At 45.3% G+C, this 25,977-nt stretch overlaps 1 protein-coding gene and 1 non-coding gene across 3 annotated transcripts; one reads left to right on the top strand and one right to left on the bottom strand.

Annotated features, from left to right (window-relative positions):
* Window positions 1-4,380: 4,380 nt before the first annotated feature.
* LOC135268491 (U6 spliceosomal RNA) lies at window positions 4,381-4,487 on the top strand. The gene has a single exon (XR_010336807.1). It is a non-coding gene; the product is annotated as a U6 spliceosomal RNA (small nuclear RNA).
* An 11,921-nt stretch (window positions 4,488-16,408) lies between these two features.
* Window positions 16,409-25,593, bottom strand: RPS10 (ribosomal protein S10). Of its 2 annotated transcripts, none has more exons than XM_012461641.2 (6): window positions 25,522-25,593; window positions 24,569-24,718; window positions 24,201-24,372; window positions 20,827-20,904; window positions 18,425-18,480; window positions 16,409-17,579 (listed from the first exon to the last, which is right to left on the bottom strand). In XM_012461641.2, the coding sequence occupies exons 2-6, from the start codon at window positions 24,716-24,718 to the stop codon at window positions 17,538-17,540; spliced, it is 498 nt and encodes a 165-aa protein (XP_012317064.1). In that variant the 5' UTR covers window positions 25,522-25,593; the 3' UTR covers window positions 16,409-17,537. The 2 variants fall into 2 exon arrangements, with proteins under 2 accessions (XP_012317064.1, XP_012317065.1); XM_012461642.3 differs by having other exon boundaries at window positions 25,444-25,532.
* Window positions 25,594-25,977: the final 384 nt, after the last annotated feature.

The following is a 25,977-nucleotide window of genomic DNA, read 5'->3' as shown; positions in this document are numbered from 1 at the left end:
TCTCTACAAAAAATTTAAAAATTCGGCCGGGCGCAGTGGTTCAGGCCTGTAATCCCAGCACTTTGGGAGGCTGAGATAAGCGGATCACCTGAGGTCAGGAGTTCGAGACCAGCCTGGCCAGCATGGTGAAACCCTGTCTCTACTGAAAATACAAAAATTAGCTGGGCATGTTGGAGCAGGCCTGTAATCCCAGCTACTTGGGAGGCTGAGGCAGGAGAATCGCTTGAACCTGGGAGGTGGAAGTTGCAGTGAGCCGAGATCAAGCCACTGCATTCCAGCCTGGGCAACAGAGCAAGACTCTGTCTCAAAAAAAAAAAAAAATTTAAAAATTGGTCTGGGTGCAGTGACTCACATCTATAATCCCAGCGCTTTGGGAGGCTGAGGTGGGTGGATCACAAGGTCCAGATTTTGAGACCAGCCTGGCCAATATGGTGAAACCCTGTCTCTACTAAAAATACAAAAATTAGCCAGGCGTGGTGGCACGCGCCTGTAATCCCAGCTACTCAGGAAGCTGAGGCAGAAGAATCACTTGAACCCGGGAGGTGAAGGTTGCAGTGAGCTAAGATTGCACCACTACACTCCAGCCTAGACAACAAAGCAAGACTCCATCTCAAAAAAAAAAAAAAAAAAAAAAAAATTAAAAATTACCCAGGTATAGTGGCATGGGCCTGCAGTCCCAGCTACTCAGGAGGCTGAGAAGGATGATCACTTGATCTCAAGGGATTCTAGGTAGCAGACCTTGCAGTGAGCCACTGTACTCCAGCTTGGGAGAAAGAGCAAGACCCTGTCTCAAAAACAAAAACAAACAAAAAACACACATACTCACAACAAAAAAACAAAAACAAAAGAATAGCCAAAACAATCTCCAAAAAGAACAAAGCTGGAGAGTTGACCTGAATTTAAAAACATTCGGAGAGAGAGATCCAAGATGGCTGATGATTAGCAGCTCGGGCATGTACCTCCCAGTGAAAGCGCAAAGAACGAGAGGACGCCACACTTTCAGACGAATATTTGTTGCTCACGGACCAGGAGATTCCCAGTGGAGGAGCCCCACGGGTCGCCAGGGCGACTCTTGTGGCCGGCGTGGTGGTTTTGCTGGTGCCTTAGCACGCCAGTTCTTGGTGCAGAGTCCGGAGATTCCCGGGCAGAAAAGCACCATCAATCTTAACACCACTGTTTTGGCCGGCTCAGTGGATTGCTCAGATCTCGGCGCAGGGAATCAACAAGTTGGACGTCAGAGACCCAGTTAGAAAGCCGGTAATTATAAAGACGACAGATGGACAAATATATAATGAAGGGAAGAAACCAGCGTAAAAAGGTAGAGAATACTCAAAATCAGAATGCCTCTCCCTCTACAGGGGATTGCAATTCCTCATCAGTAACGGAACAAGGCTTAATAGATTACACGTGTGTTCCAATAACAGAAGCAGGTTTCAAAACGTGGGTGATAAGAAACTTCTGTGAATTAAAAGAACTTGTTCTAACCCAATGCAAAGAAACTAAGAACCTTGAAAAAAGGTTTGACGAAATGTTAACGAGAATGGACAATTTAGAGAAGAATATAAGTGAATTGATGGAGCTGAAAAACACAACACGAGAACTTCGCGAAGCATGCACAAGTTTAAACAGTCGAATTGATCAAGCAGAAGGAAGGATATCAGAAGTCGAGGACCAGCTCAGTGAAATGAAACAAGAAGACAAGAATGCAGAAAAAAGGATGAAAAGGAATGAGCAAAGTCTCCAGGAAATATGGGACTATGTGAAAAGACCTAATTTACGTTTGATAGGTGTACCTGAATGTGATGAAGAGAATGAATCCAAGTTGGAAAATACTCTTCAGGATATCATTCAGGAAAATTTCCCCAACCTGGCAAGGCAGGGTAATATTCAACTCCAGGTAATACAGAGAACACCACAAAGATATTCTTCAAGAAGACCAACCCCAAGGCACATAATCGCCAGATTTATTAGGGTTGAAATGAAGGAGAAAATACTAAGGGCAGCCAGAGAGAAAGGTCAGGTTACCCATAAAGGGAAACCTATCAGACTTACAGCAGATCTCTCAGCAGAAACCCTACAAGCCAGAAAAGAGTGGGGACCAATATTTAACATCCTTAAAGAAAAGAACTTTCAACCCAGAATTTCCTATCCAGCCAAACTAAACTTTATGAGCGAAGGAAAAATTAAATCTTTTGCGAACAAACAAGTACTTAGAGAGTTCACCACCACCAGGCCTGCTTTACAAGAGCTTCTGAAAGAAGCACTATACATATAAAGGAACAACCAATATCAGCCTTTCCAAAAATATATCAAAAAGCAAAGAACTTTAACACAATAAAAAATTTACATCAACTAATGGGCAAAACAGCCAGCTAGCATCAAACGCCGGTATTAAACCTATATATATTTTAATTGGATAAAAAGCCAAAACCCATCGGTATGCTGCATCCGGGCCCATCTTACATGCAACAATACACAAAGACTCAGAGAGAAGGAGGAAGATTTACCAATCAAACAGAGAGTAAAAATAAACTAATAAACAAAAAGCAGGAGATGCAATTCTCGCCTCTGATAAAGTAGACTTTAAAGCAACAAAGAACAAAAGAGGCGAGGAATGACATTACATAATGGCAAAAGGATCAATGTAACAAGAAGAGCTAACGATTCTATAGATCAACGAGATAGAAAATTAACAAGGATATTCAGAACTTGAACTCAGACCCGGAACAAGTAAACTTAATAAACATTTATAGAACTCTCCACTTCAAATACACAAAACATACATTACCACCTCACACCTATTCCAAAGGTGACTATATAATTGGAAGTAAATCACTCCTCAGTAATCGCATAGCATTTCATAGGTTTAAATGAAATATTGGTTGGCTGTTTGTTTGTTATCTTCTTCCCTTATTCCTTCCTGACTACATCATTAAGTATAATTATCAGTATAAAAGAGCTTTTCAATACCCATTACTAAATTGCATTCTAGCCTGGGCAAGAAAGCAATACTCCCATTCTCTCTCCCTCTTTCTTTTCCTTCTCCCTCCTCCCCATTCTCTCTCTCTCTTTCTCTTCCTTTTTCCTCCTTCCTATTCTCTCTCAAAAAAAAAAAAAAAAAAAAAAAGATCCTTTGCCGTGTAAGGTAAAACACTCATAGGTTCTGGGGATTTTGATATATACACCTTTTTTTTTTTTTTTTTTAGACAGAGTCTTGCTCTGTCACCCCAGCTGCTGGAGCATAGTAGCCCAGTCTCGGCTCACTGTAACCTCTGCCTCCCGGCTTCAAGCGATTCTCCCATCTCAGTCTCTTTAGTAGCTGGGATTACAGATGTGTGCCACCACACCTGGCCAATTTTTGTATTTTTAGTAGAGACAGGGTTTCTCCATGTTGGCCAGGCTGATGATCCTCCCACCTCAGTCTCCCAAAGTGGTGGGATCACAAAAAAAAAAAAAAAAAAAAATTCTAGGCCAGGCGCAGTGGCTCACACCTGTAATCCCAGCACTTTGGGAGGCCAAGGCAGGAAGATCACTTGAGTCCAGGAGTTCAAAACCAGCCTAGGCAACGTAGCACGAGACCTCTGTCTCTACAAAAAATTTAAAAATTAGCCTGCTCTGGTGGTGTGCACCTATAGTCCCAGCTACTTGGGAGGCTGAGGTGGGCCTTGAGCCCAGATTCATGCTACAGTGAACAATGATCGTGCCACCACACTCCAGCATGGGCAACAGAGCAAGATTCTGTCTTAAAAAAATAGAAAAAGATTTACTCTAAAGCTGTAGTAATCAAGACAATGTGATATCAGTCTAAAAATTGACATACAGATTATAGATCAGTGAAACAGAGTCCAAAATTAACCTACACTTACATAGTCAATTGATTTTTGACAAAAGTGCTATAGCAAATCAATGAGGGAGGGAAACTATTTCAATGAATGGTGCTAGAACAACTGGATAGTCATGGAAAAATAATGAACCTTGACTCTTGCATCACGCTATACAGAAAAATTAATTTGGGATAGGTCATAAATATAAATGTAAAAGTTAAAACTGAAAACATCCCTTTAAACTTTATACAATTAATCAGGGAAGAAGGAGGAGGGAGAAATGAAAATCAGCCCATCAGCCAAGCTTGTCACACATTCAGTATTAATCATGAGGTCAGCCTGCTCTCTGAGCTGCTTCCTTATGGTTATTTGCTGCCTATTCTCTTAGGATCACATAGACGCTGTTGCAAGATTGCAGTTCCCTTCACCTGCTTTTTACATAACAACTTTAACATTAAGGAATGTTAAGTTTTCCCTTTGAGATAGTCCTTCAGGTCCTGCATGCTAATTAAACTACTGACACGGCTGGTCTGAAGAACCCCATAAGAAACTAACCGTGCTCGCTTCAGCAGCACATATACTAAACTTGGAACAATACAGAGAAGATTAGCATGCCCTCTGCGCAAGGATGACATGCAAATTCGTGAAGTGTTCCATATAAAAATTTAATAAAATTATTAAAAAAAAAAAAAACTCACCAACGAATGCAGTTTCCACATCCTGATGATTTTATCCCCTTGTCCTGACCAATCAACGACCTCCGTTTCCCAGCCCCTCACCCTCCATTATCCCCTTAAAAATCCCAGCCCAGAACTCCTCGGAGAGATGGATTTGAGTGTCTGCTTCTGTCTCCTCCGTGGCGCCCTGTGATTATCAAACTCTTGGCTACATTTCTGCTGTCTCAGTGTAATGGGTTTGTTACTGCACAGTGAGCACACAAACCTGTTGGTCCTATAACAAAACTGTGAACAATCTGGAAGAAATCATAGGAGAATGTTTTCAAGACTTGGGGGTAGGCAAAGGTGTCTTAGCAGGACTCAGAAAGGAATAACAACAACAACAACAACAACAAAATTGCGGGCCAGGCACCGTGACTCACGCCTGTAATCCCAGCACTTTTGGAAGCTGAGGCAGGCAGATCACAAGGTCAGGAGTTCGAGACCAGCCTGACCAACAAGGTAAAACCCTGCCTCTACTAAAAATGCAAAAAAATTAGCTGGGCATGGTGACATGCACCTGTAATCCTAGCTACTCAGGAAGATAGGGCAGGAGAATTGCTTGAACCCAGGAGGCAGAGGTTGCAGTGAGCCAAGATCGTGCCACTGCACTCTAGCCTGGGTGACAGAGTGAGACAACATCTCAAAAAAAAAAAAAAAAAAAAAAGGCCAGTCGTCATGGCTCACACCTGTAATTCTAGCACTTTGGAAGGCCAAGGCAGCTGGATCTCGAGGTCAAGAGATCCAGACCATCCTGGCCAACATTTACCCTGTCTCTACTAAAAATACAAAAATTAGCTGGTCATGGTGGTGATTACCTGTAGTCCCAGCTACTCGGGAGGCTGAGGCAGGAGAATCGCTTGAACCTGGGAGGCAGAGGTTGCAGTGAGCTAAGATCATGCCCCTGCACTCCAGCCTGGTGACATAGTGAGAGTCTGTCTCAAAAAAAAAAAAAAAGAGAACAACAACAAAAAAAAAAACAGAACAGAAAAATGATAAATTAGGCTGTGCCCAGTGGCTCACATCTATAGTCCCAGAACTTTGGGAGGCCAACATGGGCAAATTGCATGAGCCCAGGAGTTTGAGACCAGTCTGGGCAACATGGTGAAACCCCGTCTCTATAAAAAATAAAAAATTAGGCCGGGCGCGGTGGCTCAAGCCTGTAATCCCAGCACTTTGGGAGGCCGAGGCGGGTGGATCACAAGGTCAAGAGATCGAGACCATCCTGGTCAACATGGTGAAACCCCGTCTCTACTAATACAAAAAAAAAAAAAATTAGCTGGGCATGGTGGCGCGTGCCTGTAATCCCAGCTACTCAGGAGGCTGAGGCAGGAGAATTGCCTGAACCCAGGAGGCGGAGGTTGCGGTGAGCTGAGATCACGCCATTGCACTCCAGCCTGGGTAACGAGCGAAACTCCGTCTCAAAAAAAAAATAATAAAAAAAAATAATAAAAAAATAAAAAATTAGCTGGGTTTGGTGGTGCATGCCTGTGGTCCCAGCTACTTAGGTGGCTGAGGTGGGAGGATCACTTGAGCCCAGGAGGTGGAGGCTATGGTGAGCCATGATTGCACCACTGTACCCCAGCCTGGGTGACAGAGCAAGATCCTGTCTCAAGAAAAAAAAAAAAAAAGAAAAAGAAATATGATAAATTAGACTTTATCAAAAAGTTAAAATTCTTCTAATCAAAAGATATATTTAAGAAAATAGGCCGGGCACGGTGGCTCACGCCTGTAATCGCAGCACTTTGGGAGGCTGAGGCAATGGATCATAGGGTCAAGAGTTCAAGACCAGCCTGACCAACATGGTGAAACCCTGTCTCTACTAAAAATTTAAAAAGTAGCCAGGTATGGTGGCTTGCGCCCGTAATCCCAGCTACTCAGGAAGCTGAGGCAAGAGAATCGCTTAAGCCTGGGAGGCGGAGGTTGCAATGAGCCAAGATCGCACTCCAGCCTGGGCCACAGAGCGAGACTCCATCTCAAAAAAAGAAAAAGAAAAGAAAAAAGAAAGGAAAAGAAATACGACGGGCACAGTGGCTCAAGCCTGTAATCCCAGAATTTTGGGAAGCCGAGGCAGGCAGATCACCTGAGGTCAGGAGTTTGAGACCAGCCTGGCCAACATGGCAAAACTCCGTCTCTACCAAAAATACAAAAATTAGCTGAGAGTGGTGGCGCATGCCTGTAATCCCAGTTACTTGGGAGGCTGAAGCAGGAGACTTGTTTGAACCCAGAAGGAGGTGGCAGTGAGCTGAGATCACGCCACTGCACTCCAGCTTGGGCAACAGAGTGAGGCTCCATCTCAAAAATAAATAAATAAATAAATAAATAAATAAATAACCAAGTCACAAGTCACACATTGAGGAAATATTCACAAGAGTTATTACTAACAAAGGACTTATATCCAGTAATATATAAAGGACTTTAGCCATTTAATAATTCAGAAAGCTGGCCACACATGGTGGCTCGAACCTTTAGTCCCAGATACTTGGGAGGCCGAGGCAAGGCAAGAGGATTGCTTGATCCCAGGAGATCAAGGCTGCAGTAAGCTATGATTATACCGCTGCACTCCAGACTAGGTGAAAGAGCAAGACCCGAACTCAAAAAAAAAAAATTTTGCCAGGCACAGTGGCTCACGCCTGTAATCCCAGCACTTTGGGAGGCTGAGGCAGACAGATCACGAGTTCAGGAGATTGAGATCATCCTGGCCAACATGGTGAAACCTCATCTCTACTAAAATACAAAAAATTAGCTGGGAGTGGTGGCGCGTGCCTATAGTCCCAGCTACTTGGGAGGCTGGGACAGGAGAATAGCTTGAACCTAGGAGGTGGAGGTTGCAGTGAGCTGAGATTTCACCACTGCACTTCAGCCTGGTGACAGCGAGACTCTGTCTCAAAAAATATATATATATAAAATAATAATGAAGGCAAACAACTCAGTTTTAAAGTGGCATAGTAGGCTGGGTGTGGTGGCTCATGCCTGTAATCCCAGAACTTTGGGAAGCTGAGGTGGGAGGATTACTTGAGCTCAGGAGTTTGAGACCAGCCTGGGCAATATAGTGAGACTCCATTAGTACAAAAAAATTAAAAAACGAGCCAGGCATGGTGGCGTATGTCTATAGTCCCAGCTACTCAGGAGGCTATAGTGGGAGGATTGCTTGAGCCCAGGAGGTTGAGGCTGCAGTGAGCTGTGATCACACAACTGTACTCCAGCCTAGGCAACAGAGCGAGACTCTGTCATAAATAAATAAGTGTTTTCAGCCACTAAGTTTCTGATAATTTGTTACAGCAGCAATAGGAAATGAATGCATCCAGCAAAAATGAAAACATGCTGACAAAAAGATGTGTATAATGTTCATAGCAGTTTTATTCATAATAGTCAAACAACATACATGTGTGTCTGTGATGGTGGAGGGATTAACTGACAAGAGACAAGAGAGAATGTTATGGGAAAGTGAAGTATTTTGGCTGGGTGCAGTGGCTCACATCTGTAATCCCAGCACTTTGGGAGGCCAAGACAGGCGAATCACTGAGGTCAGGAGTTCAAGACTAGCCTGGCCAACATGGTGAAACCCAATCTCTACTAAAAATACAAAATTAGCTGAGTGTGGTGGCATGCACCTGTAATCCCAGCTACTCTGGAGGCTGAGGCAGGAGAATCACTTGAACCCAGGGCGAGGCGGAGGTTGCAGTGAGCTGAGATCATGCCACTGCACTCCAGCCTGGACAACAGAGTGAGACCCTGTCTCAAAAAAAAAAAAAGTGAAATATTTTGTATCTTGACAGGGACATCAGTGATCAGTGCCCTCCAGGCAAAGATTAGAAATGTAACTGTCACTAGGTGCCAGGCTAGAGTGCAGTGGCGTGATCTCGGCTCACTGCAACCTCCGCCTCCCAGGTTCAAGCAATTCTGCCTCAGCCTCCCAAGTAGCTGGGACTGCAGGCACGCACCACCATGCCCAGCTAATTTTTGTATTTTAGTAGAGACGGGGTTTCACCAAGTTGGCCAGGATGGTCTCGATCTTTTGACCTTGTGATCCGCCCACCTCGGCCTCCCAAAGTGCTGGGATTATAGGCGTGAGCCACCTCACCTGGCCACAAAGTTGGGTTTTTGCTGGTTGTCATGAAAGAGAGTAAGTACCATGGAAAAGCATAGGGTGTCTCAAAGAGGGTGATAAGGAGGATACAGGATTTGGACTTGCATTAGGTGGTTTTGGGGAAGGCTAAGGGACAGAGGCTTTGCTCTGGATTAGATGACCTCATGTGATCCACCTACCTCAGCCTTCCAAAGTCCTGGGATTACTGGCATGAGCCACTCACTGCACCCAGCAGTCTTGATATTTTTGGTGTACTTTATCACGGTCACAAAGCGACTTTGTCTGATTGTTGATGTTTGATGATGTTCATGTCCACAGGAGAATGGCATGGCCTCCTTGAGAGCGCCAGGCTAGCTTCAAACATGCCAAGGCCTGGCTGTTAGGATCAGGCCAGTTCCTGAAGTGAGGGGCTGCTTTCCTCTTTCTCAGGGGTATGAGTTACATGGTTGTATCCATCATCAAAGGGTAGAGTTAATATTTGTGTATTTCAGTGTCATTTTGACTCAAAAATGCCTGTATAAAAAATGAATAAACAGGCCGGGCGCAGTGGCTCACACCTGTAATTGCGGCACTTTGGGAAGCAGAGGCAGGCAGATCACTTGAGGTCAGGAGTTTGAGATCAGCCTGGCCAACATGCTGAAACCCCGTCTCTACTAAAAGTACAAAAAGTAGCTGGGTGCAGTGGCAGGCGCCTGTAATCCCAGCTACTCGGGAGGCTGAGGCAGGAGAATTGCTCGAACCCAGAAGGTGGAGATTACAGTGAGCCAAGATTGTGCCATTGCACTCTAGCCTGGGTGACAGCGAGACTCTGTCTAAAAAAAATAAAATAAACAAATTGTGGGATGGGAGCAGTGGCTCACGCCTGTAATCCCAGCACTTTGGGAGGCCAAGGCGGGTGGATCACTTGAGACCGGGAGTTTGAGACCAGCCTGGCCAACATGGTGAAACCCCGTCTCCACTAAAAATACAAAAATTAGCTGGGCGTGGTGGCGGGTGCCTGTAATCCCAGCTACTCAAGCGGCTGAGGCATGAGAATCACCTGAACCCAGGAGGCAAAGGTTGCAGTGAGCTAAAATCACATCACTGAACTAGAGTGAGACTTCATCTCAAAAAAACAAAAAACAAAACAGACTATGATACATCCATATACAGAATACTACTCAGCAATAAAAAAGAACAAACTATTGATGGATGCCAACACCATGGATGAATCTCAAAACACCATGCTGAGCAAAAGAAGCCAGACCCAAGAGTATATACAGTATGATTCCACTTATCTGACATTCTGGAAAAGGCAAAATTATAAAGATCAAGAAGAGTGGTTTCCAGGGGGTTGAACACAAAGCTGGTAGCATGTGGGAACACTTTTTAGGGTGATAGAAAAGTTCCATTGCTTCACTTTGGTGTATATCTTTTTATCAAAACTCAGAACTCTATAAAGAGTGAATTGACCAGGTGCAGTGGCTCACACTTGTAATCCCAGCACTTTAGGAGGCCAAGACGGGCGGATCACCTGAGGTTGGGAGTTCAAGACCAGCCTGACCAACACGGAGAAACCCTGTCTCTACTAAAAATACAAAATTAGGTAGGCATTGGTAGCACATGCCTGTAATCCCAGCTACTTGGGAAGCTGAGGCAGGAGAATCACTTGAACCCGAAGACAGAGGTTGCAGTGAGCCGAGATTGTGTCATTGCACTCCAGCCTGGGCAACAAGAGCAAAACTCCATCTCAAAAAAAAAAAAAGTGAATTTTAGCCAGTTGCAATGGCTCATGCCTGTAATCCTAGCACTTCAGGAGGCCAAGGTAGGAGGATCACTTGAGCCCAGGAGTTTGAGATCAGCTAGGCAACATAGGGAGACCCCATCTCTACAAAAATAAAAATTAAAAATTAGGCATGGTGGTACATACCTGTGGTCCCAACTACTTGGGAGGCTGAGGTGGGAGGATCACTTGGGCCTGGGAGGGAGAAGCTGCAGTGAGTCATGATGGTGCCACTGCACTCCAGCCTGGGTAACGGAGTGAGACTTTGTCTCAAAAAAACAAAGTGAATTTTACTACATGTAAATTATACCTCGATAAACCTGACTTAACAAAATAATCAAATTAGGGGTGGGAGGAGAGGCCGTGCAGGTATCAATGCAACAAGAATGACAGAGGTCATGCCTGTAGTCCCAGCTACTTGGAAGGCTGAGGTATGAGGAGTTTGAGTCTAGCCTGGGCAACACAGTGAGACTTCATCTCAAAACAAACGAACAGAAAAGGAATGGCAGAGTGTTGATGACTATTGAAGATCAGTGGTGGGTACACTATGGTTTATTATACTCTTTTTTTTTTTTTTGAGACAGAGTCTCAGCTGGGCGCGGTGGCTCACGCCTGTAATCCTAGCACTTTGGGAGGCCGAGGCGGGTGGATCACAAGGTCAAGAGATCGAGACCATCCTGGTCAACATGGTGAAACCCCGTCTCTACTAAAAATACAAAAAATTAGCTGGGCATGGTGGCACATGCCTGTAATCCCAGCTACTCAGGAGGTTGAGGCAGGAGAATTGCCTGAACCCAGGAGGCAGAGGTTGTGGTGAGCCGAGATCACGCCATTGCACTCCAGCCTGGGTAACAAGAGTGAAACTCCGTCTCAAAAAAAAAAAAAAGAGACAGAGTCTCACTCTGTCACCCAGGCTGGAGTGCAGTGGCATGATCTCGGCTCATTGCAACCTCTGCCTCCTGGGTTCAAGCAATTCTCCTGGCTCAGCCACTTCAGTAGCTGGGATTACAGGCACCTGCCACTACACCCAGCTAATTTTTGTATTTTTAGTAGAGACAGGGTTTCACCATATTGGCCAGGCTGGTCTCGAATTTCTGACCTCAAGTGATCACCCACCTTGGCCTCCCAAAGTGCTGGGATTACAGGCATGAGCTACCACCCCTGAACTTGGTTCATTATACTCTTATGTTTATTTTACATGTTTGAAGTTTTCCATATTAAATGTTTTTTATTTCAGTGGAATCTCTGTGTAACGGAGGCAAAGGTGTCAAAGAGTCAGTTGACTGTTCAGCCTCCCAGTATACTTTCTGCACATTAATAAATGGATGCCCATAGATTCTCAAACTGACCTTCTGCTTTTCACACACTTCAATAAACGAGAACTTAAATAAACTATTTGCTCTGACATTTCTTGCAGATACTCTTCAGAATTTCTTACTCCCACTGATTTGTAACTCTCATAAATTTTGCCCCATTTTGAGGCCTCCTTAATTCCCTCAGCTTGGGTATCCTCTCTCATTTAATATTTCTTCGTTTTTAAAGATGCCCTTTTCCTCACAATGGGCTCTTTGATATGTCAGTAAACCATGCAGGGCTTATTTTTCAAGTGGCTGTTCCCTTGGTCTGGTGCCATGCATTTATCACGGGCTTCCAATAAAGGACTTTTCAATAGAAATGGGCTCCTGGCTTTCTATGGGCTGTAACTTTTTAAACAATTCCTTTCATTCCCCCCCCTACTGCCCTCATTCTGTCCTAGTTTGCCTTTCAAAAACTGAGCAATCAAATGATGGATTTTGTCCCCTCCCTTTCCCGGTAACAGCCTGAATGTGTATTGTCACCACTGACCAAGTAGCTTACCCATGAGCACTCGCTGCCCCAGTGTGGTCACTGCGCAGACCCAATCCAGTCCACGGTATTCTGCAGTGCAGCTTCAAGTATTTCCCAAGCATCAGCATTCTTGGTTGTGTTAGTCCTTACCTCCATATTGCTTTTAAGTTTCATTTTTAATTGACAAATAATAATTGTGTATGTTTATGGGGTATGTGATGTACATATTGCAGAACGATCAAATTAGGCTGATTAGCATATTCATCCCCTCAAATATTTATCGTTTCTTTGTGGTAAGGATGTGTAAAATGCTCTTTTAGCTATTTTTAAATATACAATACAGTATTATTAACTATAGTCACTGTGCTATGCAATAGAACACCAAAACTTATTCCCATCTAACTGAAACTTTGTACCCATTGATGAACATCTCCCCTTTCCCCATCCACTGTACCCCTCCCTTTTTTTTTTTTTTTTTTAGTTGGAGTCTCACTTTGTCATACAGGTTGGAGTGCAGTGGTGCAATCTTGGCTCACTGCAACCTCCACCTCCCGGGTTCAAGCGATTCTCCTGCCTCAGCCTCCCAAGTAGCTGGGATTACCCCACCACCACGCCCAGCTATGTTTTGTATTTTTAGTAGAGATGGGGTTTCACCATGTTGGCCAGGATGGTCTCGAACTCCTGACCTCAGGTGATCCACCTGCCTCGGCCTGCCAAAGTGCAAGGATTACAGGCGTGAGCCACTGCGCCCAGCTTTCCCCTCCCACCTTCATATTGTTCACTGGCTCATGATCACCTGTGGGATAAAATCCAAACTCTTCATGCCTGTTAGAATGGCTAAAATGAAAAGACTGGCCAGAACAAGTGCTGGTGAAGATGAGAAGCAACTGAAACTCACACATGGCTGGAGGAAGCATAGAATGATGCTGCTACTTTGGAAAGCAGTTTGGCAGTTCCTTTTAATGTTAACCATAGAGTTACCACATGACCCAGCAACTTCACTCCTAGGTATATACCTAAGAGAACTGAAAACGTATGTCCACACAAAAGCTTATACACAAATGTTCACAACATTAGTCACAATAGCCAAGAACTGGAAACAACCCAAATCCCCAAGTACAAGTAAATGGATAAGCAAATCGTGGTGTAGCCACACAATGGGGTGCTGCCCAGAAGGAACTACTGATACACGCAGCACTGATGTGTCTCAAAACAATCATGCCAAAATAAGCCAGACTTAAAAAATGCATACTATATGATTCCATTTATATCAAACTCTAGAAAATGAAAACTAGTCTATCCTGAAAATGACTAGCCTTGATGGGCCCACACTGCCCTGCAGGAGGCCCACCCATGCCGGGCACCAGGTAAGGAGTGTTCTTGTAACCTCCTCAAAAACAAGTCTCTCAGGGATCTTTTTTGTTTTTTTAAATAGAGTCTTGCTCTACCACTCAGGCTGGAGTGCAGTGGCGCAATTTCGGCTCACTGCAACCTCTGCCTCCTGGTTCAAGTGATTTTCCTGACTCAGCCTCCTGAGTAGCTGGGATTAGAGGTGCGTACCACCATGCCTGGCTAATTTTTTGTATTTTTCATAGAGACAGGGTTTCACCCCGCTAGCCAGGCTGGTCTCGAACTCCTGACCTCGTAATCCACCCACCTCAACCTCCCAAAGTGCTGGGATTACAGGCGTGAGCCACCGTGCCTGGCCTCTTAGGGGATCATTTAAGCTGCTCTATCTTGTCTCCATGCATCTAACATACCTACATGATAGTTGCTTCTTGAAGGTCCGTTTATTAAAGCAGAAGTGGTGCTTCAAAAGGGTCACTGAGACGTAAAGTTGCTATTGGCACTGGCTGCAAGGTGATTCTGTTTTTCAGGGAAGGAGATTTGTGCCGACATCAGGAAGTTATGTTTAATTAGGAAAATATTATCTTCAGCCATCAGCTTCCAAAATCCCTTGAAAAAGCCCTTAATAGTAGTAGTAGTGGTGGTTGGGATTATCGGATGAACCATTGGGCTGGTGGGTAGATTCAAGGCTATGGTGCACCTGGAGACCAACCCTGGAAGATGGGTTAAACCTCTTCAAAGTGGCCGGGCGTGGTGGCTCATGCCTGTAATCCAAGCACTTTGGAGGCCAAGGCAGGTGGATCACCTAAGGTCGGGAGTTCAAGACCAGCCTGACCAGCATGGTGAAACCCTGTCTTTTAAAAAACAAAACAAAACCAAACCTCTTCAAAGCTTTCCCTGAGTGATGACTGGGCCCATGCAACCACCCAGGTGGACCTCTCCCTGCCCCTTTTAACCCACTTTCCCCAAATGACCTCCTTAGGCACCAGTAGTGGGACTTAAAATGTTCCTTTTTAGCTTTGCTTGAAAAAAGAAATAACTTGATTTTTTGACATCAGCTAGTTTCATAACCTGACACCACCTGCCATCTTTATTTTCCAATAAAACTTTTTCAAGATGCCCTGACTAGTCTCACCCCTCCTCTGCCCTGCAAACACCTCTGGGCCACTTCAGCCTTCATTCATCTCCCTTGCCCTACACTTCCTTAGAATTCAGTCTGGATTTAATGATTTACCACTTACAGAATAGTTGTTGCTCTGGACTTTAAACGTATAGCTTTGATTTTCTTTTCCGAACTCGACTGTCAGGTGCTTAGGGGCAAATTTTGTTTCTCAGAGCTCTTATTAGCAATGAATCCTTGAGCAGCTAATATTATTGATTTAAAGGGACATTTTAATCTACCAAGGTAGGGGACAGAGCTGGCAGGCACCAAGATCCACTTCTACCTGCATGTTGTTTTTTATTCACATTCTCTTTTATAGATTCCTTGGGTTTCCCCAGAGTCCATGGCTGACCTTGGAATATGTATTATGGAACTAATTTGAATCATGAGGAAAGAAGTTGACAGAGCACTAGCTGAAAAAGTGACATTTTAGGGCCAGAAAATCACTAAGGTTGTAGAGGAAACCCATTCACTAGCTGGCCTCAGTGGGAAACAGAAAGGCAGGAGCTACTAACATTTCACAGTGGAATCCAGGTTAAACAATCACAAAGCGTGTGAACATGGGCAAACCACTTGACATCACTCCAGCCAGCAGAAAAATTGGATAAAAAGCAATCTTTGAAACGAGCCAAGGCCATGCTGAAATGAGCTTACCCAAAACACTGCTTCTTTCTGCCAAAGCAAGCTTCTATTTTATTGGTGGCTCAGATTCCAAAGCTCACTTCCCAGGACTAACACTTAAGTGCATGTTGCTATCAGCTGCCACCTTGTGGTCTACATTACAACTGCCTATCAATACCGAAGGTGGTTTAAAATTCTCGCCTGTGTAGTTTAGAATTATCATCCATCTCATTTGACCAATTCTTTTAAGATTGGGTCTCACAATGGATGGTTTTGAACTCCTGGGCTCAAGTGATCCTTCTAAATCAGCCTCTTGAGTAGCTGGGACTACAGGTGTGTACCACAGTGCTCAGCTTCATGAGACCAATGATTGTTTTTGGACAGTCGATCTGTAGCCCAGGCTGGAGTGCAGTGGCATGATTTTGGCTCACTGCAACCTCCACCTCCTGGGCTCAAGCGATCCTCCTGACTCACCTTCCCAAGTAGCTGGGACTACAGGTAAGCATCATCATGCATGGCTAATTTTCGCATTTTTTTGTGGAGACAGGGTTTCACTGTTATCCATGCTGGTCTCTAACTCCTGGACTCAAGTGTTCTGCCTGCCTTGGACTCCCAAAGTGCTGGGATTTAAGGTGTGAACCATCGTGCCACGCCCCATTTAACCAATTATCATCCATTTCTATACAATGCTTGGCCCACAGTACTCCACAAATATGATTTCCAAGTCCCCAGAACCTGTAAGATGCACTTCCAATTAGCTACCAGTTTTTCTGGCTGAAAAACATTACCTTGGGCCTGTCTTGAGCCACCGGTTGGTACAGATCTCAAATGCTTTAACCTCCTCCATCCCATAGCTTGTATTTACTGCAGACAGTCACGGTGACTGATCTACAAGCCAAGGTTGATGTCCTGCCCAGCAAAGGTCTGCAGGATTGTCTCAGCTCTCACTGGGCTACTCCCAAGTTCCCTTCTGGCATTGTGCCAGGTGTATAGTATGTTTGCAGTCCCTCTCTGGCACCCATGCTAAGATCACACTTGACCACCAGAAAACTACACACACACCTCTAGTCCATTTATTTAGTCATGCCATAGGATGACAGATCACCACTCGGAGTCCAAGGAAAACTACAACTCTTATTCCTTCTTCAAGGAACCCTGGACAGCAAAGCTCCAACTGCCCTGTATTTATTCCAATCACATTAAGACATAAAAATATTGGCCAGGTGTGGTGGCTCATGCCTGTAATCCCAGCACTTTGGGAGGCTGAGGCGGGCGGATCATCTGCCGGGAGTTGGAGACCAGCCTGATGAACATGGAGAAACCCTATCTAATACAAAATTAGCTGGGCATGATGGCACATGCCTGTAATCCCAGCTACATGGGAGGCTGAGACAGGAGAATCACTTGAACTCAGGAGGCAGAGGTTGCGGTGAGCCAAGATCTCACCATTGCACTGTAGCCTGCGCAACAAGAGTAAAACTCTATCTTAAAAAAAAAAAGTTTTCAGGTTACTTTCAAATGTTTTTGTGCTTTTCTTTTTTGGAGACATGGTTTTGCTATGTTGCCCAGGCTGGTCTCAAACTCCTAGCCTCAAGCAATCCTCCTGCCTCAGGCTTAATAGGCCTTAGCCACTGTGAACGGTTGTTTTTGTGCATTCTTTTCTCCATTGATTATTATAAACAAACCCTGAGCCTTGAAGACTTAGATTAGTAATATTGGCCTAAACATCATTCCTGTGCTTCTTCCCCATAAATTGAAGAATTCCAAGTGTACCATTTTCCTTGGTTGTTACTTTCCATCCTCCCTCCCCAGCACTTCTTATAGTTCCAGACAGCAGGCACAAATCACGACTCCAGGACAAACAGCAACTTTCCCACCTCACAGAGTTGAGGCAGCATGGCTCATCTGGAGAAGGTACCCAGTTTTCCAACTGCCTCCAAGGTGCAGCACCATATGGGACACCACTCTGCAGGGAGGCGCTGGCTAGAGAAAGCAGGGCACATGCCAAAGCCAAGTACAGCACAGCCGGTGTTACCCAGGACAATGATAGCTCCCCAAACAAAGCCAGTACTGCCCTATTTACACTCTGCCCTTAAACCATTCCTGTTCAGGCTGCACAATGCAAACAAACCAGACACAAGTTTTTTTAGCTGTAAGTTTATTCAATGCAAAATAATCCTCTCCAATTTTACTGAGGTGGCTGACCACGTCCACGACCAAATCCGCCTCTCTGAAAGAGAAAGCACATGACATCAGCATGAGCAGCTCTGGTTTGACCTTTCGAGGTTTTGCTAACTTTCAGGCCTCATTATAGCTGCAGAGGCCCCCCAAATATAAATAGCTGGGACAGAGCTGAGTATAGGCCATAAATCCCAGCACTGCTCTTTACTGGATGTGGGGCCGTATCTAACATCTTGGCCCGTTTCCTCATTGGTAAAGTGGGAATATGGCCACCCACCCACACTCATATGGAAGCATCCAGCACAGGACTGAACCATTTCTATTGTACATGCTTTCCTTTTTACAAATGACCTATCTGAGAGCAATCATGTGCTATGAGGACCTGCCATTGGACAAGTTATATGCCAGCACTGTGCCTGGATTAGCTAATCTCACAACTAACTTGGTAGCTGTAATTATCACTTCTATTTTATAGATAGGGAAACTGAGGCAGAGGGGAAACCTACCTAACATTACATCATCTGAAAAAAGATGAAGGATTTGATTTCATATCATCTTGGTTCCTAAGGCTACCCACCTTCCAACGTTTAGTGCAATATCAAGCTTCGGTTCCCAAAACTATTTCAGGGGGTTATACGACCATCATTAATAAAATAGAAAATACCAGTATGCCACATGTACTGATTTGTGAGACTCATTTTAGTAATTTATATATTTACAAAAGTTTGCATGATACATCTCAATGTAAAATGTATTTGGAATTTGGAAAAAAGTGTGAGGAGGGAACTAGCTGACAGGACCCAGCCACACTATACGACATGCTCACAACCTGCAGAGCAACCAGACTGAGACCAGAAAAAGTGACTCATGGAAAACTAATAGGAAGATACTCACAAACTGGAATTCGGTTGCTGACCCAGCCCCCGCCTCGGCTTTCTTGTCGGCACCAGCTGGAAAGTGAAATACTGATTTAGAATCATCATATGATCGAATCTACCATAGAACAAAGGAAGACAACTCACTGACTCCAATCTTGCAGGAAAAGTCATGTACCATCCCATTAAGTATAAGCAAATTACACCAGTGGAGGGAAATACCTTCTGAGCCACCTTTGCCTCTCCTGGGGCGCCCTTCTCAGCCTTCCTTATATGTCACACTTCAATACTCACAGCCCAAACTATCAAATCCTCCCTAAGGATTTCCACTTCCTATCACACTGACTGACTTACCCACTTCAGAGCAGCATCTAGATAACAAAGGGAGTGCAATTAGCCGAAGAACTAAGATGTAAAGGCAACGAGGGCCCACAAAAGCAAAAAGCTGCTTTACCACCATGGGAGAGTAGACAAGACGCTGTTCTGTCCTAAATGCCAGTCACAGTTCAAGTGGAGATGTGTGTGAAATTCACCAGTTTTATTTATTTGAGACAGGGTCTCACTGTCACCCAGGGTGGAGTGCAGTGCCCTCATCTCAGCTCACTACCACCTCCACCTGCTGGGCTCAAGCTGGACTACAAGCAGCTAATTTTTAAATTTTCTGTAGAGACAGGGTTCTGCCATGTTGCCCAGGTTGGTCTCAAACTCCTGAGCTCAAGTGATCTACCTGCCTTGGCCTCCCAGTGATGGAATTACAGGCATGAGCCACTGCACCCAGACAAGATTTCAAAGACTTAAGGAAAAAAAAAAAAGTAAAATATCTCATTACTGTTTACTGATTATATGTTAAATTAACACTTTTCGATATATATATTTTTTTGAGACAGAGTCTCACTCTGTCATCAGGCGCCAGGCCGGAGTGCAGTGGCACGATCTCGGCTCACTGCAACCTCCGCCTCCTGGGTTCAAGCAATTCTCCTGCCTCAGCCTCCCGAGTAGCTGAAAGTACAGGCATGCACTACCACGCCCAGCCAACTTTTTGTATTTTTTAGTAGAGATGGGGTTTCACAATTTTGGCCTGGATGGTCTCGATCTCTTGACCTCGTGATCTGCCTGCCTTGGCTTCCCAAAGTGCTGGGATTAACAGGCGTGAGCCACTGCGCCAGGCCTAGATACATTTTTTTTAAAAAACCAATTTATTTATTTCGAGTTGGGGGTTCTCACTGTTGCCCAGGCTGGAGTGTAACAACAAGATCATAGCTCACTGTACCTCAAACTCCTGGGCTCAAAACAATCCTCTGGCTTTAGCCTCCCAAGTAGCTGGGACTTTAGGCACATACTACCATTCCCAGCTCACTTTTACACATATTTGATTAAATAAAAGGCATTATTAGTACTCAGATAACCTATTTCTACTTGCTTTTTCTAGCATGGCTACCAGGAAATTTTGTATTACATCTATGGCTCATATTGGGCACAAGGATATGGGGAGGAAGAAAGCAAATGCCAGTAACAAATATGGGTTTAGGAATCGTTAAATGTCTTTTGAGACAGGGTCTTGTTCTGTTGCCCAGGCTGGAGCGAGCCACCATGTTTGGCCCATAACCGTTAAACTTCCAATATGAGCAATCACGAGCTTCCTCTGAACCAAGGGCTAGAGAAATTCATTCCTTCTACTACCCTGCATGGTACTCATGTCAAGTGATCACTTCTCTAAAAGATGACAAGAGGAAGGGAAGAGTGGTAGAAGTTAGTAAAAACTCTTCTTGTACACCTTGCTTTTGTATCACAATCAACAGCGAGTGACTTTAAAAACAAGTTGAGTCCTATTATTCCTTTGCAAAAATACCGAAGGCTCCTCATCTTCAGGAGGAGCCTCAAGAACTCAAAAAACTGAAGAGTTTTTTCTTTTTTTTGAGACAGTTTTGCTCTGTCACCTACATTGGATTGCAATGGTGTGATTTTAGCTCACTGTAACCTCTGCCTCCCAGGTTTAAGCTCAGTAGCTGGGACTACAGGTGCCCACCATCACATCACCTAATTTTTGTATTTTTAGTAGAGATGGGGTTTCACCATGTTGGCCAGACTGGTTTCGAACTCCTGACCTCAAGTAATCTGCCCACTTTGACCTCCCCAAAGTGCTGGGTTTACAGGTGCGCCACTGAGCCTGGCCTGGGTTTTGTGTTTTAAAAAATTCCAACCCTAACTTAGAAGGCTTTCCTCCTAATTCCCATCTATGAAATCACTGCATAAGGAAAGCAGCACAAAGAACTCCTCTAGCTGTTCTGATGATCTGCAGAGTGAAACCAAGAATCTTCCCTGGTCATTGTGTCATCATCAGGGGCTGAGCTCCAGCCAGAGCCAGCTGTGAGAATCCAGACATTCCCCAATGCCCCTAATATAGGTGATGCATTTACTCACGTGGTACAGCACTCCGTCTGTAGGTATCTCTGTCAGCTTCCCCTCTTGTGAGTCTTGCAGGTCGCTCACCTTCCAGACCTATGTAAATCAAACCACACTGTCAACACAGGGCAATCTGGGAACTCTGTCCCTTAGAGCCAAGAAAACTGGCATTGCTCTCCTGTTTTCACTTAGCAACCACTTAGTTAAGATGGGTTAATAGGGACACGAACTCCTTAAACCGACAATGTCAGCTAGAAACAATTATTTCTCCATAGAAACTTATCACTGACAATCTCGTTCCTCAAAGACCTAGAAAATTCCCATCTCAGTTAAAATGCCACCAATCTGCAAAAAAGGCTTCCATTTTGTCTCAACATAAAACCATTTTTCAATTATTTGACAAATCTAGATATGTAGCTATTTCCATGAACACTGAAAAGCCAAAATTTTGAACCTGATGCATGTAAGTGGAAAAAGGCATCATAAGCTCAGTCCCAACTCCAATATTAAGTGCATCATCTAGGGGCTACCAAGAATCTGTTAGTTCCTCTTGAGCTTCTTCACATACCTGTTAGGCTGTGGGATATATATTAAGGCAAACTTTATTATTTATTATCTTTTTTTGAGACAGAGTCTTGCTCTGTCACCCAGGCTGGAGTGCACTGGCACAATCTTGGCTCAATACAGTCTCTCCCTCCTGGGTTCAAGCAATTCTCTCACCTCAGCCTCCCAAGTAGGTGAGATTACAGGTATGTGCCACCAAACTCGGCTAAGTTTTGTATTTTTAGTAGAAAGTGGGTTTCACCATGTTGGCCAAGCTGGTCTCGAACTCCTGACCTCAATTGATCTACCTGCCTTGGCCTCGCAAAGTGCTGGGATTAAAGGTGTGAGCCACCGCACCCAGCCTAATTATTTTTGTTTTGGTTATCTTTAGTAGAGACAGGGTTTCACCATGTTGGCCAGACTGGTCTTGAACTTCTGACCTCAAGTGATCCTCCTGCCTCGGCCTCCCAAAGTGCTGGGATTACAGGTGTGAGCCACCACACCCTGTCTAAGGCACCCTGTCTAAGGCACAAACTTTAAGAACTACCTTAAAAATATTATCATAAACACCCAGGCTCGGTGGCTCACGCCTGTGATCCCAGCACTTTGGAAGTCTGAGGCAGGTGGATCACTTGAGGCTGGGAGTTTCAACATGGTGAAACCCTGTATCTACTAAAAATACAAAAATTAGCTGGGCATGGTGGTGCCTGCCTGTGATCCCAGCCACTCAGGAGGGTCAGGCAAGAGAATCATGGGGGAGAGGAGGAGGGGGAGGGGGAGGAGGGGGAGGAGGAGGGGGAGGAGGAGGAGGAGGAGGAGGGGGAGGAGGAGGAGGAGGGGGAGGAGGGGGAGGAGGGGGAGGGGAGGAGGAGGTTGTAGTAGGTTGTAGTCAACTGGGTGCACTCCAGCCTAGGCAAGAGAGTAAGACTCTGTCTCAACAGCAACAACAAAAACCTCACAAACACAGTAAGTAACCGTTTAATCTAGTATTTTCTCTACCCAGTTACCTTGGAACTCACTAGATTAAACGGTTCATATTCTATGATTAGAATATGAACTGTTTCCTTTTTTGTTGTTTTTTTTCCGAGACAGGGTCTTGCTCTGTCACCCAGGCTGAGTGCAATGGCCACAATCACAGCTCAATGCAGCCTGAAGTTCCTGGGCTCAAGGACAGGTGTGCACCACCATGCCTGGCTAATTTAAATTTATTTTTTTGTAGAGATGGGGTCTCACTATGCTGCCCTGGCTGGCCTCAAACTCCTGGACTCAAGCAGTCCTGCCTTGGACTCCCAAAGTGCTGGGATTATAGAAATGAGCCACTGCACTCAGGCAGAATGAACTGCTTTTAAAGCAGAAATAAATTAACCATGTAGTGAGTGGCAAAAATAAATGTCAGGCCCAATTAAATCAGAACATACCAAGTACAGATAGGTACTGTTATTTTTGTCCCCAGGTGATTCCACGACGTAGTACAGAACTTTTGCTAAAAAGGTACATTATGGGCCGGGAGTGGTGGCTCATGCCTGTAATCCTAGCACTCTGTTCTGGGAGGCTGAGGTGGGCGGATCACCTGAGGTCAGGAGTTCGAGCCCAGCCTGACCAACATGGTGAAATCCCATGTCTACTAAAAATACAAAATTAGCTGGCAGGCGCCTATAATCCCAGTCTCAGGAGGCTGAGATAGAATTGCTTGAACCTGGGAGGTGGAGGTTACAGTGAGCCGAGATCTAACCACTGTACTCCAGCCTGGGCAACAGATTGAGACTCCATCTTAAAAAATAAAGATACATTATGTCTACCTAACCACCAGAATCCATTGGGGAACTTTCACAACAAATAAATTCCTGAGCTCCATAAACTAACTCTCCAGGGGAACTTGGACTCTCTGATGACGTTTAGGAATCTGTGCATTTTGTCACCCCAATCTATGCTCTCTGCAGCTCCTACAAAGTTTTATAACAAAGAACCATAACCCCTGGGAGTGGGGGACCACCAGTTGCCCAAGGAGGGAGCAGAACAAAACTCCTGTGCTTATCAGTAGTGGGATTGTGCCTGTGAATAGCCACTGCACTCCAGCCTGGGCAACATAGCGAGACCTTGTCTCTTAAAAAAAAAAAAAAAAAAAAGAAAAAAAAGGAACCATAACCTAGACAAAATGCAGGTTGCCACTGCACTCCAGCCTGGACAAGGGAGCAAACCTCTGTATCAAAAAAAAGTTAGCAAGCAACGATCTCAAGAATCAGAAGATAATTTCCTCATACCACACACAAGTGCATTTCCTTTCACACTGTAGTATACACTACTGGTTCTCCATTCCACTTTTTAAAAATTTTTGCCCTGTTGGCAAGAAAACTATGAAACTCTTGTTTCTTTCAAGGTGGTAAATAGCTTTGTTTTGGACTTCTTGGGGACAGTACAACTGATTCTGCTGGAAAAGTTATTCTATGTGTCTGGATGTTTGTACGGGTGTGGGTGAAGAAAGTGACAGACTAGGCCAGGCACCGTGGCTCACACCTGTAATCCCAGCACTTTGGGAGGCTGAGGCGGGTGGATCACCTGAAGTCGGGAGTTCGAGACCAGCCTGACCAACATGGAGAAACCTCGTCTTAAAGAAAAAAAAAGAAAGAAAGAAAGCGACAGACTATTTTGTGCTTAAGACCATCTCATAGATGGCCTGAAGAACTGAGTCTAGTTCTAGTCCAGGTCCCAAGCCATGGGCCAAAGGTTCTAGCACTTGACCAAATTCCTGCAGGCCAGAGCCCTCTAAAGCTGACACCACCTAAGAATGCTTCTGTCCCTTACACAAAACTATCCTTAAATAGTTGGAGGCATTTGTTTGGGCATCATACCTTTAGGCCGAGGCCTGCCTGTCTCTGGACGGCTGCGGCGTAGGGTGGCAGGCACGATCTCTGGGGGCAGATGGAGGTAATCACGGAGATACTGGATACCCTCATTGGTAAGGTACCAGTAGAAATGTCTCCAGGCAAACTGTTCCTTCACGTAGCCTCGGGACTTGAGAGACTGCAAGGCAGAAAACTACTGTTAACGCCTAACTAGAAGCTTGGATCATCCTACACAAGTCTTCAGTTCCTGCTCTTCAAGTTAGCAAGCAGCTCCAGCAGTCATGACCTCCCCTTTGGAACTTGCCTTAACATTAAGGGAAGATCCCGCCATCCAATCCCATGTCATCCCACAGCCTTCCTCCTCACCCTCCTACCTGCATGGCCTTCATTACATGAAGGTTGGGCACGTTCTTGTCTGCCAGCTCCGGGTGCTTAGGCATATGGACATCCTTCTTGGCCACCATGACTCCCTCCTTAAAAAGGAGCTCATAAATGGCAATCCGGTTCTTCTTAGGCATCAACATCTGCAATAAAGAGGCGACTGTCAAGAGCACTTCTGAGTAATGTGGCCGGGGCCCGGTAATCAAGTGACCACACAAAACCATAGACAGCATGCCTGTGTAAGGACTACACGCTGCCAGTCAGATTCGGCAGAGACCAGCTCCATCCCTCCACACCCCCAAAAACAGTTCATTTGGAAAACTTGCCAATACGTTAAAACAAAAGCAGGAGAGGGGTGCACATTCGCGCCAAACTTCCCTAAGTTCTCACAATCACAGAGGTCAATGGGAGGGAGGGCAAGAGGCACAGACCCTGTATTATCCGGAGCAGTCGGAGGCCGTCAGCGACTGCACTCATCACGGAAGCGCGCAGCTTACCATAAGGTGTGCAGGCAAGGCCCGGAGAAGTCAAGTCCCCGCTTCTTGCAGGCGGCAGACCCCAAACCGAAGGGCTAAGGCCTTCGCACCCTCATTTCCTACCAACCACTCCTCCCCAAAACTAGAGCTCCAGGGCCAAGCATGGAGGCAGTCGGAGGAGTCCTGTCCCCAAGGAAAAAGCGTGTCGGCGGGACACTCTCTCTCTAGTCTCGTCTGGCTCTTCTCCGCCACACACTGGCTTCATCCTTCCCTCCTCCCTCGGACAATCTCCGCCTACCAGCGGCCCCCCCTACCCCATAAAATAGGCCTCCAGCCCCTGTCGCTACTCAGAAATGGGTGTGTGGGGAGTGGGAGAGGCCCCTTGCCCGCACCTTGGGGAGAAGCAGCTGCTAAGGCGGCAGGATGGCCCGGATGGGGGCCGATGGAACTCGAACTCCACAGAAACTCACCTCGGCGACCGTAGGGTCCGGGGCCGGGGCTGGAAAAGAAAGAGCATGCGCGGCACTGCGTCTCTTCCGGGCTGGCGTAGGCCCGCCCCCCGCCAGGACCCTCGAGGAGCCTGGGGCGGCCTCGGCAGTGCCTGAGAGACTGCCTGCTCTGACCGCAGAACCTGACCGCCTGAGGGACGCACGCACGCACGAGGAAACCGCCACCCGGAACTTCTGAGTTTGCGTGCTTTATCAGTACAAGGTCACTTATTTTGGGCCTTCCCTTTAGGAACGCTTCTTCTTTTTTTCCTGCTCAAAATGAAATTTATTATGAAAGTGATATATGCAAGTGATATATGCTGTTTGAGCAAGAAAAGAGAGAGAACATACAAATCAGTTAACAGTAAAAGACTAGAAACATAATCCCTTCAACCAAAGAAAATGGCTATTAACATTTTCGTATACATTCTTCCAAAC

This window comes from Aotus nancymaae, unplaced genomic scaffold (assembly GCF_030222135.1).
Source record: "Aotus nancymaae isolate 86718 unplaced genomic scaffold, 86718_ANA_hifiasm-v0.15.2.pri h1tg000040l, whole genome shotgun sequence".
Taxonomy (NCBI): domain Eukaryota; kingdom Metazoa; phylum Chordata; class Mammalia; order Primates; family Aotidae; genus Aotus; species Aotus nancymaae.
Note: the sequence above shows the minus strand (reverse complement) of the source record. Positions and strands in the feature narration are given on the sequence as shown.

Coding starts and splice junctions, on each gene's coding strand:
- RPS10 (XM_012461641.2), bottom strand. CDS start 24,718: ATGTTGATGCCTAAGAAGAACCGGATTGCCATTTATGAGCTCCTTTTT. Junction 24,373..24,568: donor ATGTAATGAAGGCCATGCAG/GTAGGAGGGTGA, acceptor TCTGCCTTGCAG/TCTCTCAAGTCCCGAGGCTA. Junction 20,905..24,200: donor AGGCAGGCCTCGGCCTAAAG/GTATGATGCCCA, acceptor TGATTTACATAG/GTCTGGAAGGTGAGCGACCT.